We start from the raw sequence: 25,473 nt of genomic DNA on the forward strand, positions 1-25,473 counted from the left end.
CATAAGAAAGTAAAACCTAAGGAAAGGGAAAACATAGCAACAAGAATGCCACAGGAAATTGTCATTGGCTGGCCACTTACATGAAATATGGGCGAGCTTGTCACACAGTGAGCAAATTTAAATCCTCTCCCTAAAATCTTTGTAAAAACATATGACATGGCACATAACTTTAAGACTTTAACCACATTCGTCCGAGTGTTGCCTAAAAGAGATGGCAGGTCCGCTGGCAAGTCAGCCGCGGCCCGCTGGTCAGAAAATAAGACGCAATCCAATAAAACGTGGCGCACAGTGACCTGGACGCCGCAAGCACCACACATTGGAGGATCCTCCCGCCAAAGCAGGAAGCCGTGCGTCATAGGGTTGTGGCCTATTCGAAGCCGAGTGAGGAGAACCTCGTCCCGGCAATGGGGCTGAAAGGAAGTACACCACACACGCGTTCTGGGCTTGACTATACGGAGCTTATTGTCAGTCACTTCCACCCACTCATCCTCCCACCGACGCATGACCCGTGAGCTCAACAGCGAGGTGAGTGCGTGCAGCGGGGATAGCACACTGAGATACTTGTGGATCGAGACACGCCTCCTTGGCTGCGAGATCTGCCCTTTCATTCCCAGCAATGCCGACATGCCCCGGAACCCAGCAGAAAGCAACAAACTTCCCCAGTCGCTGTAGTCGGAGGAGGGCATCCTGGATGATCTGCACTATTTTGTCTGCCGGATACAAACGTTGCAATGAGTGAAGGGCACTGAGTGAATCGGAACAGACAAGAGATTTAGGAGAGGAAGAATGTCTCATCTGCTCCAGTGCCCACAAGATCGCAGACAATTCTGCATCAAAGAAAGTGAAAGTCTGAGGCAGTCGGACCTTGAAGACACTATCTGGAAAAACATCTGAGCAACCAACAGAATCCCCTTGTTTCGACCCATCCGTAAAAACAGCAACATAGTCGTGGTGTTCAGATAAAATGGAAGGAAATGCTGCATTAAAAACGATGGCAGGAGTGCAATCTCTCTTGTACTGCAATAAATCTAAAATACTCCGGGCCTCTTCAGTAACCAGGGTGGCAGGCGGTTAAAACCCAGGATTTGGGGTTGTACAGACTCCACACCGAGGGACTCTAGCACACGTTGCACACGGATTCCAAACGATAACGTAGCCCGGGGACGGCGGGAAAAAAGGCGGTCCAGAGGTGGATGGGCAACAAGATGGTGAGCAGGTGAGCTGGGAGCTGCAAGAAACTTACAAGCCTAGCGCACCAGCAGGAGCTGCCGCCGGATGGTAAGTGGCGGTTCGCCAGCCTCAGCACAGAGGCTGGGTACGGGACTGGTCCGATAAGCACCCATGGCCAGTCGAATCCCAGCATGGTGGACAGCGTCAAGGATCTGCAAATAAGACGGTCTTGCTGACCCATATACTGTGCACCCATAGTCCAGCCGTGAACGCACAAAAGCTCGATAAAACTGAAGGAGACGCGCCCTGTCCGCTCCCCAAGACCTGTGGCTGAGGCATTTGAGGATGTTCAGTGCCTTCAGGGTTTTGGCTTTCAAGTCATGTAGGTGTGGCAGCCATGACAACCTGGAGTCGAAAATTATGCCCAGAAACCGCATTGTGTCTCTAAAATGTAGGACAGTATCACCCATATGCAAGGTAGGCAAAGTAAAAAGACGACGAGAACGATTAAAATGAACACAACAACACTTATCGGCAGAAAACCGAAAACCCGTCTTTGCAGCCCACTCCTCTAACCGCCGCACTGTTAGCTGCAACTGACGGCTCGCGGTTCCAACACTGGAGGAGGAACAGAAAACAGCAAAGTCGTCCACAAACAAGGAGCACTGCACTGGACTCCTCACTGTAGACGATATACTGTTGATGGCTAAAGCAAAGAGGGTAACGCTTAAAACACTGCCCTGGGGGACACCGTTCTCTTGCTCAAAGCGATCAGACAGTGTGTTACCAACGTGGGTTCGAAAAAACCGCTGAGACAGGAAAGACCGAATGAAAATGGGAAGGCGGCCACGAAAACCCCATTGATGCAGTTTTGCAAGAATACAGTGTCTCCAAGTAGTATGATATGCCTTTCTGATATCAAAGAAGATACCAATACAGTGATGCTGACGGAGGAAAGCCTGCTGAATAGCCGCCTCTAGGAGGGTCAGGTTATCGACCGTGGACCGAATTTTCGGAATCCACACTGAAAGCGGCTAGGGAGCTGTCTGGTCTCTAGCAGCCAGACCAGACGACGGTTAACCATCCGTTCCAGGGTCTTTCCGACACAGCTTGTCAAGGCGATACTACGATAACTACTGGGACATGTGCGGTCCTTTCCTGGTTTCAGGAGAGGGATGAGGATTGCCTCCCTCCACGAGGTGGGGAACACTCCTGTCTGCCACATGAGATTAAAACATTCGAGGAGGATTTCCTTTGACGCCGCTGGCAGATGTCGAAGCATGGAGTACCGGATGCGGTCGCAACCTGGTGCAGTGTCAGAAGTCTCAGTAAGTGCCGATTCAAGTTCCCACATGGAGAAAGGGGAGTTGTAGGCCTCAGAACTGTTCGACCGAAAGTCCAAGTTCGCTCTTTCGACAGTCGCACGGTAGCGACGAAACGCTGCATCCTGGCTTGCAGTGGCAGTACTTTGTGCAAAATGCTCTGCCAGCGTCTGAGCAATGGCTCTGCGTGTCGTTTGGAGGCATCCATGGTTCAGAACTGCAGCTATTGGTAAACGGCTGCGTTTACCGGGAATCCTCCGGATGGCTTCCCATACTTTTGTGGAACAAGTGGAACGGTTGATGGAGTCCAGGAACTCCTGCCATGACCTTCTCTTGCTCTCTTTAATGACACGGCGTGCCCTGGCTCTCGCGATTAGAAAGGCGGTAAGATTGACCGCTATTGGGCTTCATTTAAATCGTCGAAGGGCCGCAGGGCTGTCCCGGATGGTTGAACGGCACTCTTCTGTCCACCAAGGCACAAGGCGCCGCTTAAGAGGGCCAGAAGACCGTGGTATGGACAGGTCAGCAGCATGATGGATCGCAAGTGTGTTGTGATCCACCCATTCCTGTACGCTGTTGTGGCGTTCAAAGACAGCCAACCGAGTGAACAGTGGCCAGTTAGCCCTGCCCACCATCCACATAGGTGGCCGCTGCTCCAGCAATACACCATCCAGGAGATGAATGAGGATGGGGAAGTTATCGCTGGAATGAAGGTCGTCAGTGACCTCCCAGTGAACAGAGTCGGTGAGGGTTAGAGAGCAGAAAGATACGTCGATTGCTGAGAATGACCCTGTAACAGTAGGGAAATGAGTCGGAGTACCTGTGTTGAGGATGCACAACACTTGAGATGTTAGGAGACTCTCCAAAATTCGACCTCGAGCGCAAAGAGAAGTGGAGACCCACAGGACATGATGGGCATTGAAGTCTCCCAGGAGGAGAAATGGGCGGGGTAGTTGGTCGATAAGATCTGTGAGAGCGTCTAAGGTCATTGCATCCAGAGGGGGTAAATAAGGGAGCAAACGGTAAGCCTCCGATGTGAATGAATTTCAACTGCAACTGCTTGCAGGTCAGTATCCAGGGGGAGATTGGTTGGTTGTGTTGGGGAAGGAGACCAGACAGCGAGGTCATCGGTCTCATCGGATTAGGGAATGACAGGGAAGGAAGTCGGCCGTGCCCTTTGAAAGGAACCATCCCGGCATTTGCCTGGAGCGATTGAGGGAAATTACGGAAAACCTAAATCATGATGGCCGGACGCGGGATTGAACCGTCGTCCTCCCGAATCCAGGGGGAGAGCAGAGGAGTGGTGGTCATTATTGACAAACATGGTGACTCCGCCTTTCGCCCTTTCTCGAGTCAGGTCATCTTTGCTATATGACGTATAGTTACTTAGTACAGGAGCATCAGATGGTTTTAAATGCGTTTCCTGTAAATACAAGCACAGCGGGCGTTGCCGTGCTAGGAGGTTCAGTTCTTCCACATGTGCCCAGAGTCCTTTCATGTTCCACTGTATAATAAGAGCCATGTATCAGGGTGGGAGTACCTTCATTCTCACTTTCTGTCGGGGAGGAGAGCCCACAACAGGTATAGGTTCAGTTTTGGGGCGAGATGATTGCCCCAGTCTGACACCAACCTCCATCGCCTCTGAAGAGGAGTCGAGAGAGACGTCAGAGAGAATCACATCCACACCAGCAGACCGTATAACTTCAGTCTCCTTCAGCTGGCGAGTCTTTACCTTTGGCTTTGGCTTTGATGTTTTGGCCTGAGGTGGCATTGGAGCCAAAACCTCAGAAGCAGTAGGGGGTGTAGCAGCGCTGGGCAGTGCACAAGACTGGACCCGGGAAGGGGCAGGAAGTTCTATGATGTCAGCTACCACGGCCTGGTCAGAAGGCCGGGGGGGGGGGGGGGGGGGGACACACAACAGGCTTCACAGGAACGGCAGCAGCACACGTACATTGACAAACTCAGGTGTTAGTGCTGGCAGACAGTAGGAACCTCCGTTTGTGTAGCGGCATCGGTTTTCAAGACTGGCTGTTTGAGAACGGAAGAAAAGGAAGCAGCGAACGTGGGCGGCTGCATGGACTTGTATATTTTCTTTGCCTCTCCATAAGGGATGCGTTTTGTAGTTTTTAAGTTCCTGGATCTTCCGTTCCTCAAGGAAAACTCTGCATTCCCTACTCCACACAGGGTGATCCCCAGAGCAGTTGACACACTTGGCAGGAGAGGAGCAACCAACTCCCTCATGGGCGGCTTTACCACAATTCCCGCAAGTGGATTCCCCTCTACAGCCGAGAGTAGTGTGTCCAAAGTGTTGGCATTTAAAACACAGCATGGGGTTGGGGTAATAAGGCCGTACACTGAGACGTAGGAAACCTGCCTTCACATGCTCTGGCAATTTGGTGCTGTTAAATGTAAGGATAAATGAGTCAGACTTCATGAGAGTACCATCCACGCATTTCATAACGTGTTGCACCTCTACAATTCCTTCCCGGGACCATTCAGCCTTCAGTTCGTCTTGGGGAATGTCAAGTCACAACACCTTTGATGTAGTTCAAGGTGTTCTGAAATCCAGTCTCTATCGCAAACTCCCCAAGAAATTGTGTTTTATGAAGGTTCTGGACTTGCTGGAAACTAGATGTTTTAACCAACATAATGTTCATCCACTGCAGATATATTTGGCCGTAGTAGGCAAATGTATCTCTTATGTTCAATACAACACACTTTTACAGTGCGTACACCACGTCCACTTTATTCTTCTTGATTATTTTGCAGTTTTTGAAGAAATATTTCGCAGACACGGTAGAAAGACCGTAGACTTCACATCTCTTTCTTCTTTCTCTTCATTTGGTTGGACTGGCATTTTCGCTTGCGGAGCCGTCTTAATTTGATGTTTATCAGGGAAGCATAATTACAGATGACATGGGATGCAATAAGAAGGTGGAAACGCGTATAGCAATTGCTCAAGAGGCATTTAATAAGACGGTACATACACAGGGACCAGAGAAAGAGACTGGCGAAATGCTGTAAATGGGGCGTGGCATTATATGGGGCTGAGACATGGACACTGAGGAAAGAGGAAGAAAGAAGAACAGAAACATTTGCGATGTGGAATTGCAGGGGGATGGAACGTATAAAATGGGTAGACAAGTGAGAAATGAGAAGTGTTGAGAAGAATGGAGGAAATGAGAGAAATTTGAAAGGTAATCAGAAAGAGAAAATGCAGTTAGTTTGGACATAGGACGAGAGGAAATGGTTTACTGATCTATGAAAGGAACGTTGAATGGAATGTGAAGATGAAGAAACCAGATGGTGGAGAAAATAAGGAGAGAAAAAATTATGAGAAAAAGAGGGTAGCAAACGACAGGACTGCATGGATAGCTGCCCTAGGGCAGAACACTGATGATGATGATAACCACTCTTACAGAATGTTCCTTCCAAGTTTGCCTGCTCACTCTGTAGGCCATCCATAATAATCAACCAAGTACTTAGTAAGCTGATTCGTGCTTGCTTTGTTTTACTCTTAGAGGCGTACAGGGTGACACAGAATAACGCGAATGTTTGAAATGAGTGGCAGCCATGGGCAGGAGGAAGCACTGCGGGTTCGTCACAGTTAGCGAGTAACAGTCCGCCATTTCAGTAACCATGGATCAGTGGAACGGACAACAGCGTGCGTTAGCCGTAAAAATGTTTTATAAAAACAATGATAGTTTGGCAGCGGCACAGAGGGAGTTTCGACGTTTTTATAATTTAGGGCGTCATGATGCCGTTCTGTCGAAACACGCGATAAAATGTTGGATTAGTAACTCTGCAGAGACTGGATCTGCTCTCAAGAAGAAACCAACCGGACGACTAAGAAATGTGCGTTCTCCACCGAACACTGATGTTGCATATGAGCGTCTCTTACGGAGCTCACAGCGTGAAGTAGCAGTGGTTGGAATGTCCTGGTAGAGTGTTCGCAGAATTCTTCATCTTGATTTAAAATTTCATCCATACAAACTACACATGTTGCCAGAATTGAAGGACAACGATTATCCTTACGATTAGGATTCTGTCAACAAATTATAAAAAATAAACAATGACAATGAATTTCTAAACAAGTTGTGGATGTCAGATGAGGCACATTTTCATCTCATAGGTTATGTGAATAAACAGAACTACCGTTACTTCATCTTGATTTCAAATTTCATCCATACAAACTACACATGTTGCAAGAATTGAAGGACAACGATTACCCTTACGATTAGGATTCTGTCAACAAATGATAACAAAAATAAACAATGACGATGAATTTCTAAACAAGTTGTGGATGTCAGATGAGGCACATTTTCATCTCATAGGTTATGTGAACAAACAGAACTACCGTTACTGGGCAAACACAAATCCTAATGACATTCATGAGGGCCCTTTACACGCTAGTAAAATGACAGTATGGTGTGGTGCTTTCATTACATGGTGTTATCGGACCGTATTTTTTTTGCGATGAACAGGGAAACACAATAACTGTCAGTACCGATCGTTACATAGAGATGTTACGAACTTTCGTTACACCTGCATTGAACAACTTTTCAAACGTTCAAGAAGCCTGGTTTCATTAACACGACGGAGCGACATCACACACTGCACGGCAATCAATGGCATATGTGCCAGAATTGTTTGGCAACCGTGTGATCTCACGATTCGGTAACATTCCCTGGTCCGGTAGATTTCCAAATTTATCCGTTTGTGATCTTTTCTTATGGGGCTACATCAAGAGCAAATTCTACACGACCCGACCAAGAACACTGGGTGAGTTAAAGCAGAGAATTCGTGATTCAATTCACAGTATCACAGCTGAGATGTTGCAGCGGTCAATGAGGAATCTTCACACCAGATTTCACGAATGTATTCGTACAGGAGGACGCCATCTAAAGAACGTAATTTTTTAAAAAAATTATAAATGCCATCAATGTTTCGTAAATGGCAAAGTTATTAGGTTTCAATTACTATGAATGCAATTTCTTCCCTTCATATCTTCTAGTTTTTTTGGATTGTGGAAGTGTTCCCATTTTTCTGTGTCACCTTGTATTTTAAAAATGTTGCAAGCTACTCACGGTGAGAAAAGCTGAAAGGTTGTCAGCCAGATTTTCGGTGTAGGAGTTACTAATAACCATGATGCATTCCCCAAAAATGTTGCAATATTCGATCTACCGGGAAAACTCCACGAAACACATGAATCGATGCTTATTTCTACTTCTTTGTGACTAAATGTCGTCCTCTTCTGAAAACTCATGACAAGTGTCTTGCAAGATGACAACCGTGTTCACAGAGCAGTATGCATACATTAATTGCTTGAGGAACACGCTACTGCTCCAAGACGAGTCAGCTAAATCGCCTGATTATGTTCTCATCGAAAATGTCTGGGACTGTGAGTGGCTTCAGCTGGACATGGCATACTTGAAGAAATTGCTGGAGTGTCTTTTTTGCCGAGTTGAGACCAGTATGAAGGCTAGAGGCGGCATTTGCATGGCGTCTCCTGGAGGTGACTAATTTTGTGTCCAGTGCGCTTAGTTGCTGTTTTCGTTTGCGACCTGTCGAATATACTACAGGCCAGTTTCCGTCGTTCCTTTGCTGCATAAAAATTCATGTAGGTATGTACCGTCTTTACAACTAAATGAAAGGTAGTTTGTTTTTTGCCATACGCGTTTCGCATCGTTTATTTATGAAGCATCTTCAGCGGACTGTTATACATGTTTGTTTTTATATATATATAATGAAATGCTTTATGCATTGGTCACAAGTATCTTAAAATGTTATGTTTTCTCATGTCCCTCTCTTGTTTTTGAGGTAAGAAACATATCTTTTGCAGCACAAGTTTCGTGAGGTTAAATTATGGTAATTCACTCACGATTTCCAATGTTGTTAGTTCATGTGTGTCATCCTCGCCCTCCATACTCCAGATGACCGGATTTCGACGTTTACTAGCGAGTTTCCAGACACATAAGTTAGTGCAGATTTAAATTGGTCAGGAATAATGAGATTCTTTTCGTGCTGTCTCAATTGAATCACTTTAAACAGTACACTGTGATCAAGCTATGGTAGAGACGAAATAATAATCTTCAATTCCAAAATATTAAAGAGATTCTGTAACTCCAACGTACAGCCTCAAAATCTGACACCGCATTACACTACTTTACTGATGCTAATTGTAAGAGTTAAATGATAGGTCACTTACGTAACGAAGAGAGAGAGAGGAGAGAGGAAGAAGAGAATAAGAATGATGCTGATATAAGATTCAGATAGAAAGAAAATGGACTAAGTAATTTCAAATATGTCAAAAAAAATAAAAAAAGAGACTACTAGTATCAGTTTTAAAAAAAATAAAGAAATTAGTGCGACAATGCAAGGTTTGTTGCTCTTCGCGATTATGTCAGCACTAATTGAAAGGCACTCCACCAGTGGCTGCTCGACTCGGAAAACGTGGCCCCCAACATTCTTGTAGCATTCATAGTGGCCTTCAGGTCTTTTTTTCTCAATTTATTTATGAAACGTTTATTAGTACGTCCGCTGGAATCGACTGGATGCGACTGTTATTCTCTCCGTTGTCTGACACTGCAGACACTTTTGAAATCATGTCTGGCATACACTCTGCGAAGTGCATCAAATTGGACACGCTGGTAGTCTGCAAGAACTCAGGAGTCGCGGCTCTTCGTACATCCCGACAACATGTGCTCAAAGCCAACTACTGACAACAGTCGCTGTTCCTTTGCACTTTATCATCTGATGGTGAGCCTTCATTCACGAAGCGCTATTGGGCTTTACTGAGCTTATTTTTTCATCCTCTGTGAAGAATCAGACATTTTTCTAGCTCTTCCCTGGAATATACAGGGTGTTTCAGAAGTGGTGGTCAATATTCAAGGATATGACAGGAATAATCATTCGAAACAAAAAAGTCAAGTAAACATGGGGTCTAAAACGCCTTGCTGAAGAACTATAACGGTTCTAGGCGCTACAATGTGGAGCCACGCGACCGCTACGGTCGCAGGTTCGAATCCTGCCTCGGGCATGGGTGTGTGTGATGTCCTTAGGTTAGTTAGGTTTAAATAGTTCTAAGTTCTAGGGGACTGATGACCCCATAAGTTAAGTCTCATAGTGCTCAGAGCCATTTGAACCAGTTTTGAAGAGCTATAAGCAATTCTTGATCTTCGATACTGTGAAACAAATCTCTTCTACTGTTAGCTCTTTGCTTTCCACATTTTGGGAAGTGTTAGTATGGACTAAAGCAAGGAAAAAAGGTCAGTAAACATGTGAGCTAAAACGCATAAGTTAAGAGGTATGAGCACTTGTTCATCTTCGCTGTTTTGAAACACAACGCTTCTAATGAACAAGTGCTCATAGCTTTTAAGGTATGCATTTTCGAGCACATGTTTACTGGACTCTTTTTCTTGTTTTGGTCCATACTAACACTTCCCAGAATATGGAAAGCAAAGAGCTTGCAGTAGCAGAGATTTGTCTCACAGTACCGAAGATCAAGAATTGCTCATAGCTTTTAAGGTATGCGTTTTAGACCCCATGTTTACCTGACTTTTTGTTTCTAATGATCATTCCTGTTATAGCCCTGAATATTGACCACCACTTCTGAAACACCCTGTATAATTGATATCCTTATTCACTTGTATGGAGCTCAACAGAAAAAAAGTTTTTGGTTCATACAGCCAGCCCATGAAAATGAATGAAACTCTGAACGCAACTTCTTCACTAAAGCACCAAATCAATCTCTGCTTTGCCATCTTACAAGCTCTTTCTTACGAATGAAATCAATTGCCAATAGACACCCTAAACCATCTACCAGAGAAGCTGCCATATCGTTGTCAGACGTATGTGGACCACTATCGTAGAGTCGGCAAAAGTAGACCGCTGACAGCTGGCAAAGCTGCTACCAGCACTTAACTGCGAAGCACAGATGGCTGAAGATGAAAACAATAGTTGACTAGAGGTATACGATAACATGTAGGCGTCGCCATAGAGACTTATTCAAAATTACGTTACGTGATTGGCTGAGGTAGCCGCCAGCAAGCCCATTGCAACTGTCAGGGATCTTCTTTCGCCGACTCATTATACCTGTGGGTGTAACAGCATGCCCTAACTGACCCTGTATTCCCCTGTCAACTGTCGTTTACAGTTATGCTGAACTGAGGAGCCCATTGGAAATTATATAGTTGATGAGCTCGCTTTCCTCTTTCTCGAAACTTCCTCCTCTTCTCACTGAAGTTCCTTCTCTCTTCTTCTGTCTCCATGTTCTATTGGCCCAGTACCCAGTTTATCTACATACAAATTACTGTCTTCAGTTTTTATGAATTCAGTTATATCCTGTACCATGTCACCTGTGACCCGCTATTCCCTGAAGGTCTGTCACAATGTCTAGCGGCCGACTTTTCTTAAATTTAATTGATATGACTCAAACCAAGAATGCTGCTAGGCTACCTGTGATTCATTCTGAGCATATGACCGTCCAGTTTTAATCGTCTCTTCCTGACAATTCAAGAGATATACTCAGCATGCTGATATAATTTCCGAGATTAAATTTCCATCCGCATTCCACCTTTGTAAATTGGGCCGAAAATTTTCTTTAGATTTTTTCTTTCTTGGTTTTCTGGGTTTCGGATTAGTGACCTTATGCATGGTCTGGGTCATTCCTTAATATTTACGTAATTTAGAGATTATCTCTTTGTTTGCTGCTTTACGATTAAGTTATGAAGGATTGATGATTTCCGCTAGACACCTCGGGTGAACAGTTTATTCACCGAGATATTGTGTGAGGAGTTCCTTTGATATACTGAGTTTTATACGTCGGAGATTGAGAATCCATTTCTGGCTGCGATTTCATAATATTTATTTTATATTTTTACTATCAGTGGCAGTCAAATGAACACCGAACTCCCGCCACAACGGCACTGTGGAATGGCTCTATTCAAAAGTAACCACCATAAGCGTTAAGATATTTACCCCACTCGGAGCTGAGACGATAAATTAATGTTTCGTGGAATGCTGTCAGCCACTGATGATTGCACAACCGCACCCAGTCTTACACTTTCTCATCCGGCTGAAACCCACTTCCATCCATGTCTTTCTTCAGTCAACAAAGATGCAAAAATCACACGGTAAAAGATCTGGGCTGTACGGAGGATGTTTCAGTGTTTCCCAACCAAATCACTGAAGCGTAGACTTCATCCGATTAGCAATGAGGGGGCGGGCGTTATCGTGCAACAGGATGATTCTGTGTGAAACAATTCCGACAGCCCGAGGACAAACGGCAAAACCAACTTTGGAAATCTGTCACATCTCCCCGCCAAAGAAATCACAGAGCTGTTCATACAAATTTCAGTAAGGTCGTGGTGATCTGCTTCTTCGACTGCGCGGACATTCTGCTTGTCGAGCTCCTCGAATGTGGAATCAAAATCAAAGGATAGGTGTGCAGCGCTATGAAGACACCTTGCAGAAACTGGTAAGCACTATAAAGTCAAAACATCCAAGAATGCTTTCGGACGGAACTACAATACCCGTCCCCCACACTGCCAACCGGACACAGCCTGCACTTCAGCGATTTGGTTGTGAAACACGGCAACGCCCCCCGTACAGTGGATCCTAATCCAGTGACGACGGTGTCCTGTGGCAGGAACCTGTGCGGCTTCCTGAACCGGGGCGTGGGCGGCGTGGTGCTGGTGGGGGTGCTGGACAGCGGGGCGGTGGTGGGCTCGCGGCTGACGCCCGGCCAGCAGCTGCACCTGATGCTCAGCCTGGAGGACGCACTCGCCAGGTTCCGTCCGGCCGTGCCGCGCCACCTCTGGTCGGTGAGCTTTGTACCTGTGCTCGGGCCCAAGGACGGACTGCCCACGCAGAGGTAAGTGCTTCGCGCAGCATTTACCTACTACATGTATGTAATGCATCACTGGCACAGTGAATTTTTACAGACACATTAGAATTGGCAACTGTTAAATCCATTCATAATAAATGTGAAAAAACATTGACGTCCAGTTTGCTTACTGACATTTTTACCATAGCATTTGAAAAAGCAGTGTACTCAAGTGTTATCCGACATTGAAGTAGAAATACAGTTTAGTTAGAGTACCACAATTTGGATTTCAGAGGGATTGCTCCACCAAAAATGCTATTTATGTACAAGGTAAATCATCTAAAACTTGCACCACAAATATTTTAGAAATGGAAGAAAAGTACTTTGATGTGTGGTTTTCATAGCAGTCAGGGGCTTGTTTTGTTAGCCAATCAATACATTGCAATAATACTTTGAACCGTATTTTTTGTGCGAACGTCACTTTTTAAATGGGACAATGACTATTGACATTAGCAGACTAAAAGTCGGATAAATTAGAATGTCAGTGGTGTTTTTAGACAACGTAGTTGTATCGAGATAAACAGCGATTAATTTACTTATAATCAATTATTCAAAATGACAGTCACAATCGCATTATTAATTTTGTCGCCAACCGGTTTCAACCCGCGATGGGGTCATCTTCAGGACAATTTACACCATTTGGTAGCTCGCTGGAGTCGTCACCCTGCCTGCGCCTGTGTTACCAACCGTGTACAGGCAGGTTGACGACTCCAGCGAGCTACCAAATGGTGTAAATCGCCCTGAAGATACCCCATCGCGGGTTGAAGCCGGTTGGCGGCAAAATTAATAATGCGATTGTGACCGTCATTTTGAATAATTGATAATCAGTGCTGTTTGTTGCAGGACTGTAGTACGAGTTGTTTATGAGCCCTCTTATTTGCAAAAGTTCCCACACCGACATTTGTACAATATCTGTGGTAGCACACGCTGAAGAGTAGCAGCGGCAGTACACGCTTCCGGTCTGATATGGAACGACTACTGCTCCTACACACTAGCATTTCTACGGTGTAGTTAATATGTCCTTATAGATAGTGTCATTCAACTTCCCCCTCATAAACAAGTCTGCAGGCGTTAAATCCGGGGTACGGGCCGGTCGAAGTACATGTCCTCTGCGTCCAGTCCAACTACACACATCAAAAAAAGTTTTGCATCACCTCGTTTCCGAGAGTTCCGGAACCTGTACAGAAAACTGGAATAGAGATCAAAATAAACATCATTTCCGCCCTTTTTATTGCTCACGAAAACCACACATAGCATGTTGTACCACCGTACAGCGAGACCTTCAGAGGTGCTGTACACACCGGTACCCCTAATACCCAGTAGCACGTCCTCTTGCATTGACGCATGCCTGTACTCGTCATGCCCGTACTCGTCAAGACACTGTTGGTCCAGATTGTCCCACTCCTCAACGGCGATTGGGCGTATATCCTTCAGTGTTTGCTGGGTCACGTCGTCCATAAACAGCCCTTTTCAGTCCATCCCAGGCATGTTCGATACATTTCATGCCTGGAGAACATGCTGGCCATAGTCGAGCGATTTCATTATCCTGAAGCAAGTCATTCACAAGATGTGCACGATGGGGGCGCGAATTGTCGTCCATGAAGACGAATGCCTCGCCTAATGCTGCCGATATGGTTGCACTATCGCTTGGAAAATGACATTCGCGTATCGTACAGCCGTTACGGCGCCTTCCATGACCACCATCGGCGTACGTCGGCTCCACATAGTGCCACCCCAAAGTAGCAGGGAACCTCCTCTTTGTTGCACCCGCTGGACAGTGTGTCTAAGGCGTTCAGCCTGACCGGGTTGCCTCCAAGCATGTCTCCCACGATTGTCTTGTTGAAGGCTTATGCAACACTCATCGGTTAAGAGAATGTGATGCCAATCCTGAGCGGTCCATTCGGCATGTTGTTGGGCCCATCTATACCGCACTGCATGGTGATGTGGTTTTAAAGATAGACCTCGCTGTAGACGTCGGGAGTGAAGTTGCGCATCATGCAGCCTATTGCGCAAAGTTTGAGTCGTAACACGACGTCCTGTGGCTACTCGAGAAGCATTATTCAACATGTTGGTGTTGCTGTCAGGGTTCCTCCGAGACGTAATCCGTAGGTAGCGGTCATCCACTGCAGTAGTAGCCCTTGGGCGGCCTGAGCGAGGCATGTCATCGACAGTTCCTGTCCCTCTATATCTCCTCCATGTCTGAACAACATTGCTTTGGTTCACTCGAAGTCGCCTGGACACTTCACTTGTTGAGAGCCCTTCCTGGTACTAAATAATACATGCATGGTTGTTTACATCTTTGGGTGGGTTTAATGACATCTCTGAACAGTCAAAGGGCTGTGTCTGTGATACAATATCCACAATCAACGTCTATCTTCAGGACTTCTGGGAACCGGGATGAAGCAAAACTTTTTTGATGAGTGCATTTGCAATTCGTGAAGGCTTGCTGTAGTACTTCGTGCACTACGGGCTTGACAGCCATGATGTTCGTACCACAGGTTCCTCCTAGTCTCCAGCCTTCTAGCGTCTGTGGAAGGTGATCTGGCAGGAGGCTGCATTCATTGTGTGCATTTAGTGTTCTGTGCATGAAACACAGGCGTAAGAGCTGATGGTTCACTATCCCACATCACTCATTCACACCATGGGCGCTGACGTTCCAACTGACGGGATTGTCAACAGACCAATAGTGTATGTTTCGACGTTTCAGCTGGCCGTGATTGGCAAATGCGGCTTCGTCACTAAACAAGGTGCGTGATACATCTGGAGTATCCTGTCTTAATGCCCATGTACAGAAGTTATCATGCATCTCATAAATGCTTCTATGCAGCTCTTGATGGAGAAAGATGTGGTAGGGATGGAACCTATGCCTATGGAGAATACATAGGACAGCAGTCTGACTCGTGCCACTTCCACATGCGATTGTGTGTGAGCTAACTTGCAGATCAATTGCAACAGCAGCAAGAACATTAATTTCTACTTGTTCTGTCCTGACTTGTTGGTTGAAGAGGTTGATACATAATTGCCGAGAGGGCTAACGTCTGTTGGGATATCTTACTGCAAACACCGTACAAGAGTGAACTGGATTCTTCCTACACCCTCCACACACCATGAGCATGTTGGCTTTTTCTCCATTGGTAAATGCCATCGTCCGCTCATGACCTACAGCTTTGACTGTTACATACACACTGACTAGCAAGTCGCAGTGCACTCAAGGAACACAATCATATTGTAAGCAAACAAAACAATATCGTACCTAACCGCTACGCAGGTTGAATGCACAAACAAGTATTGGTGTGGAAACTTTTAAAAACACGAAATCTCGCAAACGGCTCGCACTGGAATCGTGCAACAAACACCACTAATTCTCCCCAGGGGGTCCGCACCTTTTTTGTGGATACGTATGTAGTGAGCACGGGACTCCGAGCTAGTGTGGCCCTCCTTCCTTTCTGGGCTGCATATCTTGCTTTTCCCCATCCTTTCCCATCACCCATCTTCCCCCCCCCCCCCCCCCACCCCCGCCCGGCACTCACCTCCGCCTCTTCCCTTCCCTTTCTCCCCCTCTGGGAGTATGTTTAGTGCCTACGTCCGGAGACGGACGCTTGAAACTGTAAAACAGTCTCTCTTCTTCGCTTTCTCTGCTGTCAAGTCTCTGTCTTTCCTTTGTCCTTCTCTTTTCCTTACCTCTTCTCTTTACCCTTTTCTCTGCTGCCGCATTTGAGACCTCTCTTTTTTCTTTTCCTTCCTTTTTGTTCCTCCCTTTCTCTTTTTTCCTCTCTGTGCGTGTCTGAAGGCTGACCCACGCATTCGCACACGCAGCCGGTGACGGGGTAACGCGTAATTCCCTGCCCCGGGTAGACAGGTAGGACACATACGTACCCCCTGGTAACGGCCAGGCCTAGGGTGATTACCCGAGCTGGTACCTTCCGAAAGTGCCGATTGGTCCCTCCATCCGTTTCTCGGGAGGTGTGACCTGAGGTGTGAACAATCACCTACGGCGGGACTGCCCTCAGAGAGGGCCCCCACAAGGAAGGAGCGCGCCATTGGAGACGCCGGTAATCATGTGGGATACTTCCGCAATGGTTTCCTCATCATCTACTATGTCTGCTCACATGCGAATGTTAAATGAGTCTCAGCCATGGACAATTCTTCCATCAGTGCCACAGTTCCTTGTTGTTCCTCGGTTGGACGAAGGTCAAGACTTCTCCACAGTCAACCCTTTCATTATTCAGAAAGGTGTCGACGCAATTGCAGGCCCTGTAAAGTTTTGTTCCCGATTACGAAATGACACCTTCTTAGAAACAGTCAGTGCCCTCCTGGCACAAAAATTGCTGCATACCTCACTGCTACACACTTTCTCTGTCCGGGCGGAAGTGTACCGCTCTTTAAATTCATCACATGGGGTGGTTTATACACGCTCTCTGGACGAATTGTTCGATGCTGAAATTCAAAACTACCTGTCTGACTAGGGCGTAATGGCTGTTCATCGAGTCCTGAAAAGGTTTGACAAGGACTTGGTTCCCACCCATACTGTCTTCTTGACATTTGACAGAGTTCAACTTCCATTGAACATAAAAGCGGGCTATGAGATAATTTCCATTAGGCCTTACATCCCAAACCCTACGTATTGCTATTGGTGTCACCGGTTCAATCATACCAGCCAGTCATGTACCAATCTGGCCAAATGGGTACGTGTGGCAAGGATACCAATGAGGGTGCTTGTCCACCTCCATCCCCTCGTTGCATCAACTGTATGGGTGACTACGCTGCTTCCTCTAGAGATTGCCCCATTTTCAAAGATGAACGGATCATTCAGGAAATCAGAATGAACGAAAAGGTGTCGACCTTTGCTGCTCGAAAGTCATTCACCAGTCGAAAGCCCACTGTGCCTCCCGCAGGTAAATACAGCACTGTCCTTGCCTCTCCTTGGTCTACAAAGGAAGTAGACATGCAGACTTGTGATCTCACCTCTAGTGCCACAGTCGTCAGATCGGCCTGCGCAAATATCGCCCGTTCAAGGTCCCCACTATCACCTGCTCACTCTATGGCTCACCCTTCATTGGGTTGTGCTAAATCACGAAACCCAAAATCAGACACCCAGACTTCCAAAAAAGAGCCTACTCGTGAAGATTTTTTACATACCCCGACTTCACAACCATCGATTCCTCCTGATCTAAACGTCCTGTTTCCAAGAAAGCTAATAAAAAGCCCAGGTCCTCTCCTCCGCCACGGCGTGTCTCATCTACAGCACCACCTGGCGGTAACCGCCCTTGGCCGTCTTCTGTGTCGCCAAGGCGCACTGTTGGCGGCCGATCAACCGACCGATCGCTGGTGGCAGGAGCTGCTTCCAAACAACCTATGGATCAGGATCCTGCCTTCGGCTGAATGCCGTTCTACGTTGTCGGCCGCCAGCTCTGAGCAGCTGTTGAGTTGAGGGCAACCTTGGTCACATTCTTCCCTTTACTGTCCACCCTATGTCCATTATCCATTGGAATATCCGCGGCATTCGAGCCAGTCGGGATGAATTGTCGATCCGCTTACGATCCTACTCGCCAGTCATCTTCTGTCTTCAGGCAACAAAACTGCGTCTCCACGATCGCTTTGTTTTCCCTCATTTTCAGTCAGTCTGATTTGATCTCCCCTCTGTTGATGGCACTCCAGCACATGGAGGACTCATGATTCTTCTCCATCATACTGTCCATTATCACCCAATCCCCTTAAACAGTTCCTTCCAAGCTTTCGCTGTCCGTCTTTCCCTTTCTGGATATACCTTCTCTCTTTGTACTGTATACATTCCTTCGTCCACACCAATGGCAAGAGCTGATCTCCTTCATCTCCTTGGTCAGCTCCTAGCCCCCTATGTGCTGGTTGGGGACTTCAATGTCCACCACCCGCTTTGGGGATCTCTGCGTCCTTATCCACATGGCTCACTATTGATAGACGTCTTTCACCAAGTGGCGGCGCTTTGAATGGTTCGCTCTTGCTGATACACACTCGAGTGACGACTTTCCATGTGTCCTTATATTGCAGCCACAACTGCCATATATGCGCCCGAGACGCTGGAAGTTTGCGCAAGCCGATTGGACACTTTTTTCATCTCTAGCGACATTCGATGACCGTCACTTTCCTAGCGTCGACGATGAGGTCATTCATTTTACAGACGTTATTCTTACAGCTACGGAACGTTCAATACCTTGCACCTCGGATTTGCCCCGGCGCCCTCCCAGTTCCTTGGTGGAACGAGGCATGCCGTGACGCAATGCGTGAGCGGCGACGTGCTCTTGCCACCATCCTACTTTGGCCAACTGTATCCCCTACAAGCAGTTCCTTGCGCGCTGCCGTCGCGTCATCCGCGATAGCAAGGCAAGCTGGGAATTCTTTACTAGCTCATTTAACACCTTCATTTTCTCCTCGAAAGTTTGGAGTCGGATTCGACGGTTATTTGGCGCGCCTAGTTTCACCCCGGTCTTTGGGCTCACTGTCACGCATGATACCTTAGTGGAACCCATCGCAATTTCTAACTCATTGGGTCAACACTTTGCTGAGATTTCGAGCTCTTCAAAATACCCGCGAGCCTTTCTCCCGAAGACACATGCAGCGGAAGTGCGACCTCTTGCTTTCTCCTCTCAAAACGCGAAAGCTATAATACTGTTTTCTCCATGCAGGATCTCCAACACGCCCTCTTATCTTCTCGCTCTTCCGCCCCAGGACCGAATGGTATCCACATCCAAATGTTGCTGCATTCATCATACCATAGTCTGCGCTACCTCCTTCGCTCTATAATCGTATTTGGACCGACAGTACTTTTCCCAGAAGATGGCGGGAAGCTATCGCCGTCCCTGTTGCGAAACCTGGAAAGGACAAACATCTCCCCTCTAGCTATCGCCCCATTTCTCTCTGCCCAATGCGGTTTCCGAAAGCATCGTTCTGCAGTTGACCTTCTTGTTGCTCTCTCCACTCATATCATGAACAATTTTCTCAGGAAACGCATACAGTAGCAATATTTTTTGATCTGGAGAGAGCATTCGATACCTGTTGGTGGACAGGCATCCTCCGCACACTGTTTTGTTGGGGCTTTCGAGGTCGGCTGCACCTTTTTCCTAGTGAATTTATGGCAGAGCGCACATTTAAAGTGCTGGTGAACGCTACTTTCTCCCGTACTTTCTACCAATAAAGTGGGGTACCCCAGGGCTCCGTGCTAAGTGTTGTACTGTTTCCATTGCCATAAATCCAATTATGGATTGTCTCCTTCCCGATGTCTGGGGCACCCTCTTTGTGGACGATTTTGCGATCTACTACAGCTCTCAACGGACCAGCCTTCTTGAACGACGTCTTCAAGGATGTCTCGATTGCCTCCACTCTTGGAGTATCGAAACTGGCTTCCTCTTTTCTCTCAGTAAGACCGTTTGTGTCAATTTTTGGCGTCGTATGGAGTTTCTTCCGCCTTCCTTACGTGTAGGCCCTGCCTTCGTTCACTTGTCGCTAAATTCTTTGGTCTTATGTTTGACAGAAAACTGTGCTGTTCCTCCCACGTTTCCTATCTTTCGGCTCACTGTCTGCGATCCCTCAACACTCTCCGTGTCCTGAATGGTACCTCCTGGGGTGCTTCTTCGCCTCTATCGCACCTTAGTACGCTCGAAATTGGACTATGGAAGCATAGTTTACTACTCTGCTCGGCCGTCTATTCTCGGCGTCTCGACTCTGTTCACCACCATCGATTACGTTTAGCGTCTGGAGCTTTTTACACAAGCCCTGTGGAAAGCCTTTATGCTGAGACTGCTGAACCTCCGCTGTCCAAGCGGCGAGGTGTCCTTCTTGGACTTAGGGTATGCAGGCCGCCCTCCTTCTCTGCTACCACCGGAAGTCTGCTTCCGTCAACTGCTACGTTCTCTTTCCTTACACTTTCCTAAAACTTTCTTGACAACTTGGCGTGCAACACCGCCTTGGCTCCAGCCCCGGACCTGCCTGCTCCGTGGTCTTCGTCAGTTTCCCAAGGATGGTACCCCTTCTCTTGTTTATCGTCGGGCATTTGAGGTTTTACGTGCACCCAATGAAGGATGCCACATTTATTTATACTGATGGCTCAAAAACATCATTTGGTGTTGGGAGTGCCATACTGATGGCTCAAAAACATCATTTGGTGTTGGGAGTGCCTATATTGTTGGCGACACCCCTAATCGATTTTGGCTTCCCGACCAGTGTTCGGTTTTTACTGCGGAGCTTTACGCTGTTCTCCAGGCTGTCCAATATATCCGTCGCCAGCAGCGGATACACTATATTATATGCTCAGATTTTCTCAGCTCTCTCCTCAGTCTCCAAACTTTCTACCCTGTTCACCCTCTGGTCCACCAGATTCAGGACTGCCTCCACTTGCTCCACTTGGGGTGGCGTCTCTGTGGCGTTCCTCTGGATCCCAGGACATGTTGGTATCGGTGGAAACGAGGCGGCCGATATAGCGAACAAGGCTGCAGTCTCTCTTCTTTAGCTTGCTGTTCGCATAGATCTTCGCCGATCTACGGAGTGTTTTATGTCGTCGTGCTGCTCTTTCATGCCACGCACATTGATCGACACTTCCCAATAATAAATTGCGGGACGTGAAAGCTCTTCCCTGCGCTTGGGCCTCTTCCTCCCGAACCCGTCGTCGGCAGGAGGTAATTTTAACTAGACTCCCGATAGGGCACTGTCTTTTTAGCCATCGACATCTTTTAAGCGGCGATCCTCCCCCGCTTTTTCCTCACTGTTCTCAACTGTGGACGGTGAGACCCCTTTTACTTGAGTGCCCCTATTTTACTCCGTTACGCGCCCGTCTACAGCTGTCGCCTGATATATCTTCCATTTTAGCAGATGACACACGCTCAGTCGATCGCGTTCTCGAGTTTAATAATGTTAGTGAGATGACGTCAGTCATTTGAAGCTCTTTTTGGGGACAAACAACCCCCCCCCCCTTTCATAGTGGTTTTTTAAGCTTTCCCTCTGTTTTTAGTTTTTTCCACTTTTTTTTTAGTTTCGCTCCCATTGCTGCTGATTTCCAGTTTGGTTTTTTTACCTTTTCTTAAGTCCCAGACAGGGCGTTAATGACCGTAGCAGTTTTGCGCCCTAAAACCATAACAAAAAAACACTAATTTACCCTATTTTTATGTCAACTCATTACGGAAACGTTTTAAAAGCTAAATCTTTGGAAATTAGTATTTGGCTTATCTGTTAGAAATTTTAAAAAATATGTGTTTACTCTTTACAGAAATTCAATGCTTTAGTGGGTAAAATTATGAGGAAAATATTTCCTTACATTAAAAAAACTTTAAAGCTTAGCCTACGAAATTGGTACGAGTATTTCACTTCTAGGTTAGATATAAAGAAGTATGTGTTTCAGTGGAAATATCATCACAAGAACGCAAACGACATGATTAACAGAATCCTTGAACTACAGCTACCGGAATTGCTTTTTGGTCAGATTTACATTCGGAAAAGACCATGCATCTATGGCCTCAGACAGTGTGAAAAGTTTGGAAGGTGTTGCAATTTGTGAACAATATAAAAAATTGATTAAAGAAAAACAAAAAAAAATCTGTGCAGACGATACAGACTACGCGTGAAAAGTATCGGGTGCTAAGCTAGTATGTGATACAGATGGAACTGCAGTTCGTGATACAAACACGTGGTGTCACAGAGATTAAAATCAATTTTACTACAGAATAAATACCGATCGCAGACTTGCGTTGAACCAAATGTTGAACTAACTTTACCAAATTGTCTGTGCAGTCGAGGATACGGCTCATGGGATAGTATTGTATAAGATTCTTGTAAATTCCTGTAGTGGACTAAGAGGTCACATCAGCTCAAGTGGGAGGTAATGAGGAGGTACATCACCAGCCACAACCGTGAACGGTCTGACAAATAAATCGAAATTAGTCTTCGACGTGCAAAGTCTTGACATTTCTTTGAGAACTCGTGACGAAATTTTTCAATTACTAAAACGAAGATAATCATGTCTGGTCGAGAAATGACTGCCTTGAGGTTTGAGAAATGTTCCATGTCATGAACTAGAAGCTGATTTTTACACAGAATTAACTTTTGTTTTATAGCATCAATATAGTCGGTTATGTATGTAATCATTCTCCCCTTGCATTAAAATACGTGATGAAATCAAGTAACTGGTGAGGTCGACCATAAAGGATTTTGTCACTCTCTCTTTTTCCCCTTAACTCTTCTTCGCCTCATCACATCGTCTTTGTGCCTGGTTGTGTAACGACGTTACAATGGATGTTTTTCCCAGCTCATAACAGTGCGATGATGTATTAAGCCGTTTGCATGGCTTTCAAAGAGCAATTTCCATTTAGCACTGAATGATGTGACTTCTCCACTTTTTCTTTTAACAAGTGCGTAGACGCAGCGGTGTTCCTAATTCAGAACGTAAATCTAATTTAGCACAGTCGATGTTGTCGGAAAAATGTGACAAGGCGACTGGCTCTCTCTAGCGGCGCCCGGCTGCTGACTCGCTTTGCATTTCCTGTTCTTCTCAGCACCATTTGCCGTGGCGCTCGGAGTGCTGTTTGGCCAGACGGGCTCTAAATATAACCAACTCACTTTTTCTTAAAATACATAGAATTCAATCAGTTTGGTGCAAAAATTGCTTCTTAAAATAAGTTTAACGTTTCCTTTGTCTTACAAGAAATTATGAAAAATATGTAAGAAATGTTCTCAAATGTAGTTTTGGACATGAACTGTTAACACATATACTAGGTGTCGAAGCCTTTCCCACACCAAACGCTGACTGGAAATATCTTGTATGATGAGGGGCCCCGTAATCTGCAGGTTGACAGAAACTGTTCCGTCAGTGGAGGCGCGCCTATTTGGTAAAACATCCACACCTTCACCTCCGTGCGACTCATCGCCTGCCCCGGGCGGGTCCTGTACCTGTCCTAGAGAGAGGAGGCGTGTTTCAGCCCGAATGAATGGAGCGCTCTGTTAGTTCAGAGGCAGGTCTCCGTGCCGGCGCTGACGCACGGCGTGGTAGGAGGTCCACAAAACCTCAGGTGTTGGTGGGGATGTTTTGCACTTTTCCAGAGAATGGGAGGGGGGGTGGATCTCTGGAATTGATAAGCCGACTAGAAAGATTGGCAGCTGTGTATCGGTTAGCTTTCGTTAACAAAATTATCTCTTACCATCTGCGCAAGTTGCTTCTCCATGCTTCTCTAGCATTAAAGGGCTATCGCGTTTTACGATCGCCAGAGCTGCGTACATTTGCAAAACGTTATCACGAGCAAAAATGTTCTGTTAGCTACATGGAAAGCAGCAGTGTTCGTTATAGAACTCTGACAGGGAATAATGTACTGAAATTAAGACTGAACTTTCACAAATCCAGGTATACATTTCATTTCATAATGCTATTGTAATGAAGTAAATGTTTAGCTACACACAGAGGACAAAAATCAGCGATCTAATTCAATAATGATGGCAGTGCCTCTTTCAAACTAGCAACCCCATTTCGGATTTAGGGTCAACGGAAGCGTCCGATTCCACCCGTCGGCTTTGACCCGTGACGGTAGGCTGTTGTTGTGTGTGACGTCACGATGGAGAGGAATTTAATTTGTGAGAGTGGCGTGTTTATAGGTGTCGTTTTGATGTGATCGATGGTGCTCTCTGGTGGTGTGTTTATGTGTTGTGTGGCAAGTGATATTTTTGGTTTAGTTTGCGTGTGTGGCGTGTTTACAGGTGGCGTATTGTTGCGGTCAGTGGTTGTCTCTTGTGGTGTGTTTATGGGTAGCGTGTTATGTGGCGTATGGGGTTCATTTACGTGGTAGCATTGCACGTGTGTGGTGTCGGTAGTGACCGTGCTTTCAGCGGAATATTTTCCAGTGAGTTAACGATTTTGGTTTTGTTATGTCGACGTTATTGTAATTTCTTTCTGTTCTTAGTGTGTGAATTTTGGTAAATTGCTTTGTTTATGTCTTTGGTAGGTATGGATATGACTGACAACGTCAATAGTTTTCGGTTTTCGGCGATGATGGGTAGCAGTGCGCTGTCTCTAACAAAAATTCAACTATTTGGATTTTTGGATGAAGCAGTGAAGTGTTCAGTGCGTCGTGAAGAAATGACCCTTACTAAAGTTCCAGGGACGACTAAAAGTGGAGATGTCGTAAGTGGGAAGTGTTCGATTCCAATTTTGATTTTCTAGGTGTCTTTTTTATGGTAGTATTAAGTGTGGTGGTGGCGAAAGTTTTGAGATTTATAGTGTGGTATCGGTAGTTGCTGTTGACCTATATTGGTCAAGGGAAGTGTTCGATTCCATTTTTGTTTTTTTTGAGGTAGTAATGTTTGTGGACGTGGTTGTAGTTTTGGGTTTTATAATATGGTATCGGTAGTTTCTGTTGACCTATGTAACTCAAGGGAAGTGTTAGATTCCAGTGGATATTTTTTTAGTTGATTTTGGGAAGGTCGTAGACGTTTTATTTTAGCGTTTTGTCGTTTGGTTTTGTGACGTGCGTTTATTTTTAGTTTGTCCCCACCCAAAAAACCCCAATTTCTCCCGCTTGCCCCCTTAGTTTCATTATATTTTTGGAGGAGTATGTGTTTGGTGGTTTTTCGGTCTATTTTTGTGTTTGATGTCATGTTTACGTAATGACGGCATAGTCGCGATATGGAAGTTGTTGTGAATGGTCGTTTCCGCCATCTTGGTGACGTCAATGGTCAAAGCAGACGGGTGGAATTGGACGTTTCGGATAACCCATGTTTCCTTTGTGGGCTGTATTGAACACGGTGAATGACCGACGTATACGCACTGAATACGAGGTGGTGTTACAACATAGGACCTTGTGTATTTAGTTATTTAGACAACATAAATTATTTTCAGGGTACATAAAGAAGTGCTTTGGCTCGTGATAGTCGTGCTGCCTCGTAATAGCGGCTGCTATTGCTAACTGAATAACATATTTGCATCATAGCGTACACTGCAGATTGGTACGATATGACACTAATGTTCCCTGTAGGTAATGCATCCAAAAAGCACCAAAGAAAAGACAGTGTTACCTGAGATCCACATGATCTTGCAAAAGTTTTGTGGTGGTATTTTAGTGCTTCGGTATTACTTTTTGCACCCAG

At 46.0% G+C, this 25,473-nt stretch overlaps 1 protein-coding gene across 1 annotated transcript in view; it reads left to right on the forward strand.

The window, feature by feature from the left end:
- Positions 1–25,473, forward strand: part of LOC126274441 (uncharacterized) — a 163,052-nt gene that overhangs the window by 23,959 nt on the left and 113,620 nt on the right. Inside the window, exon 3 of the mRNA XM_049977156.1 lies at positions 12,142–12,366. Within this exon, the coding sequence (XP_049833113.1) occupies positions 12,142–12,366 (225 nt within the window). The remainder of the gene's footprint in view (positions 1–12,141; positions 12,367–25,473) is intronic.

This window comes from Schistocerca gregaria, chromosome 1, assembly GCF_023897955.1.
Source record: "Schistocerca gregaria isolate iqSchGreg1 chromosome 1, iqSchGreg1.2, whole genome shotgun sequence".
In the NCBI taxonomy this organism is placed as follows: Eukaryota; Metazoa; Arthropoda; class Insecta; order Orthoptera; family Acrididae; genus Schistocerca; species Schistocerca gregaria.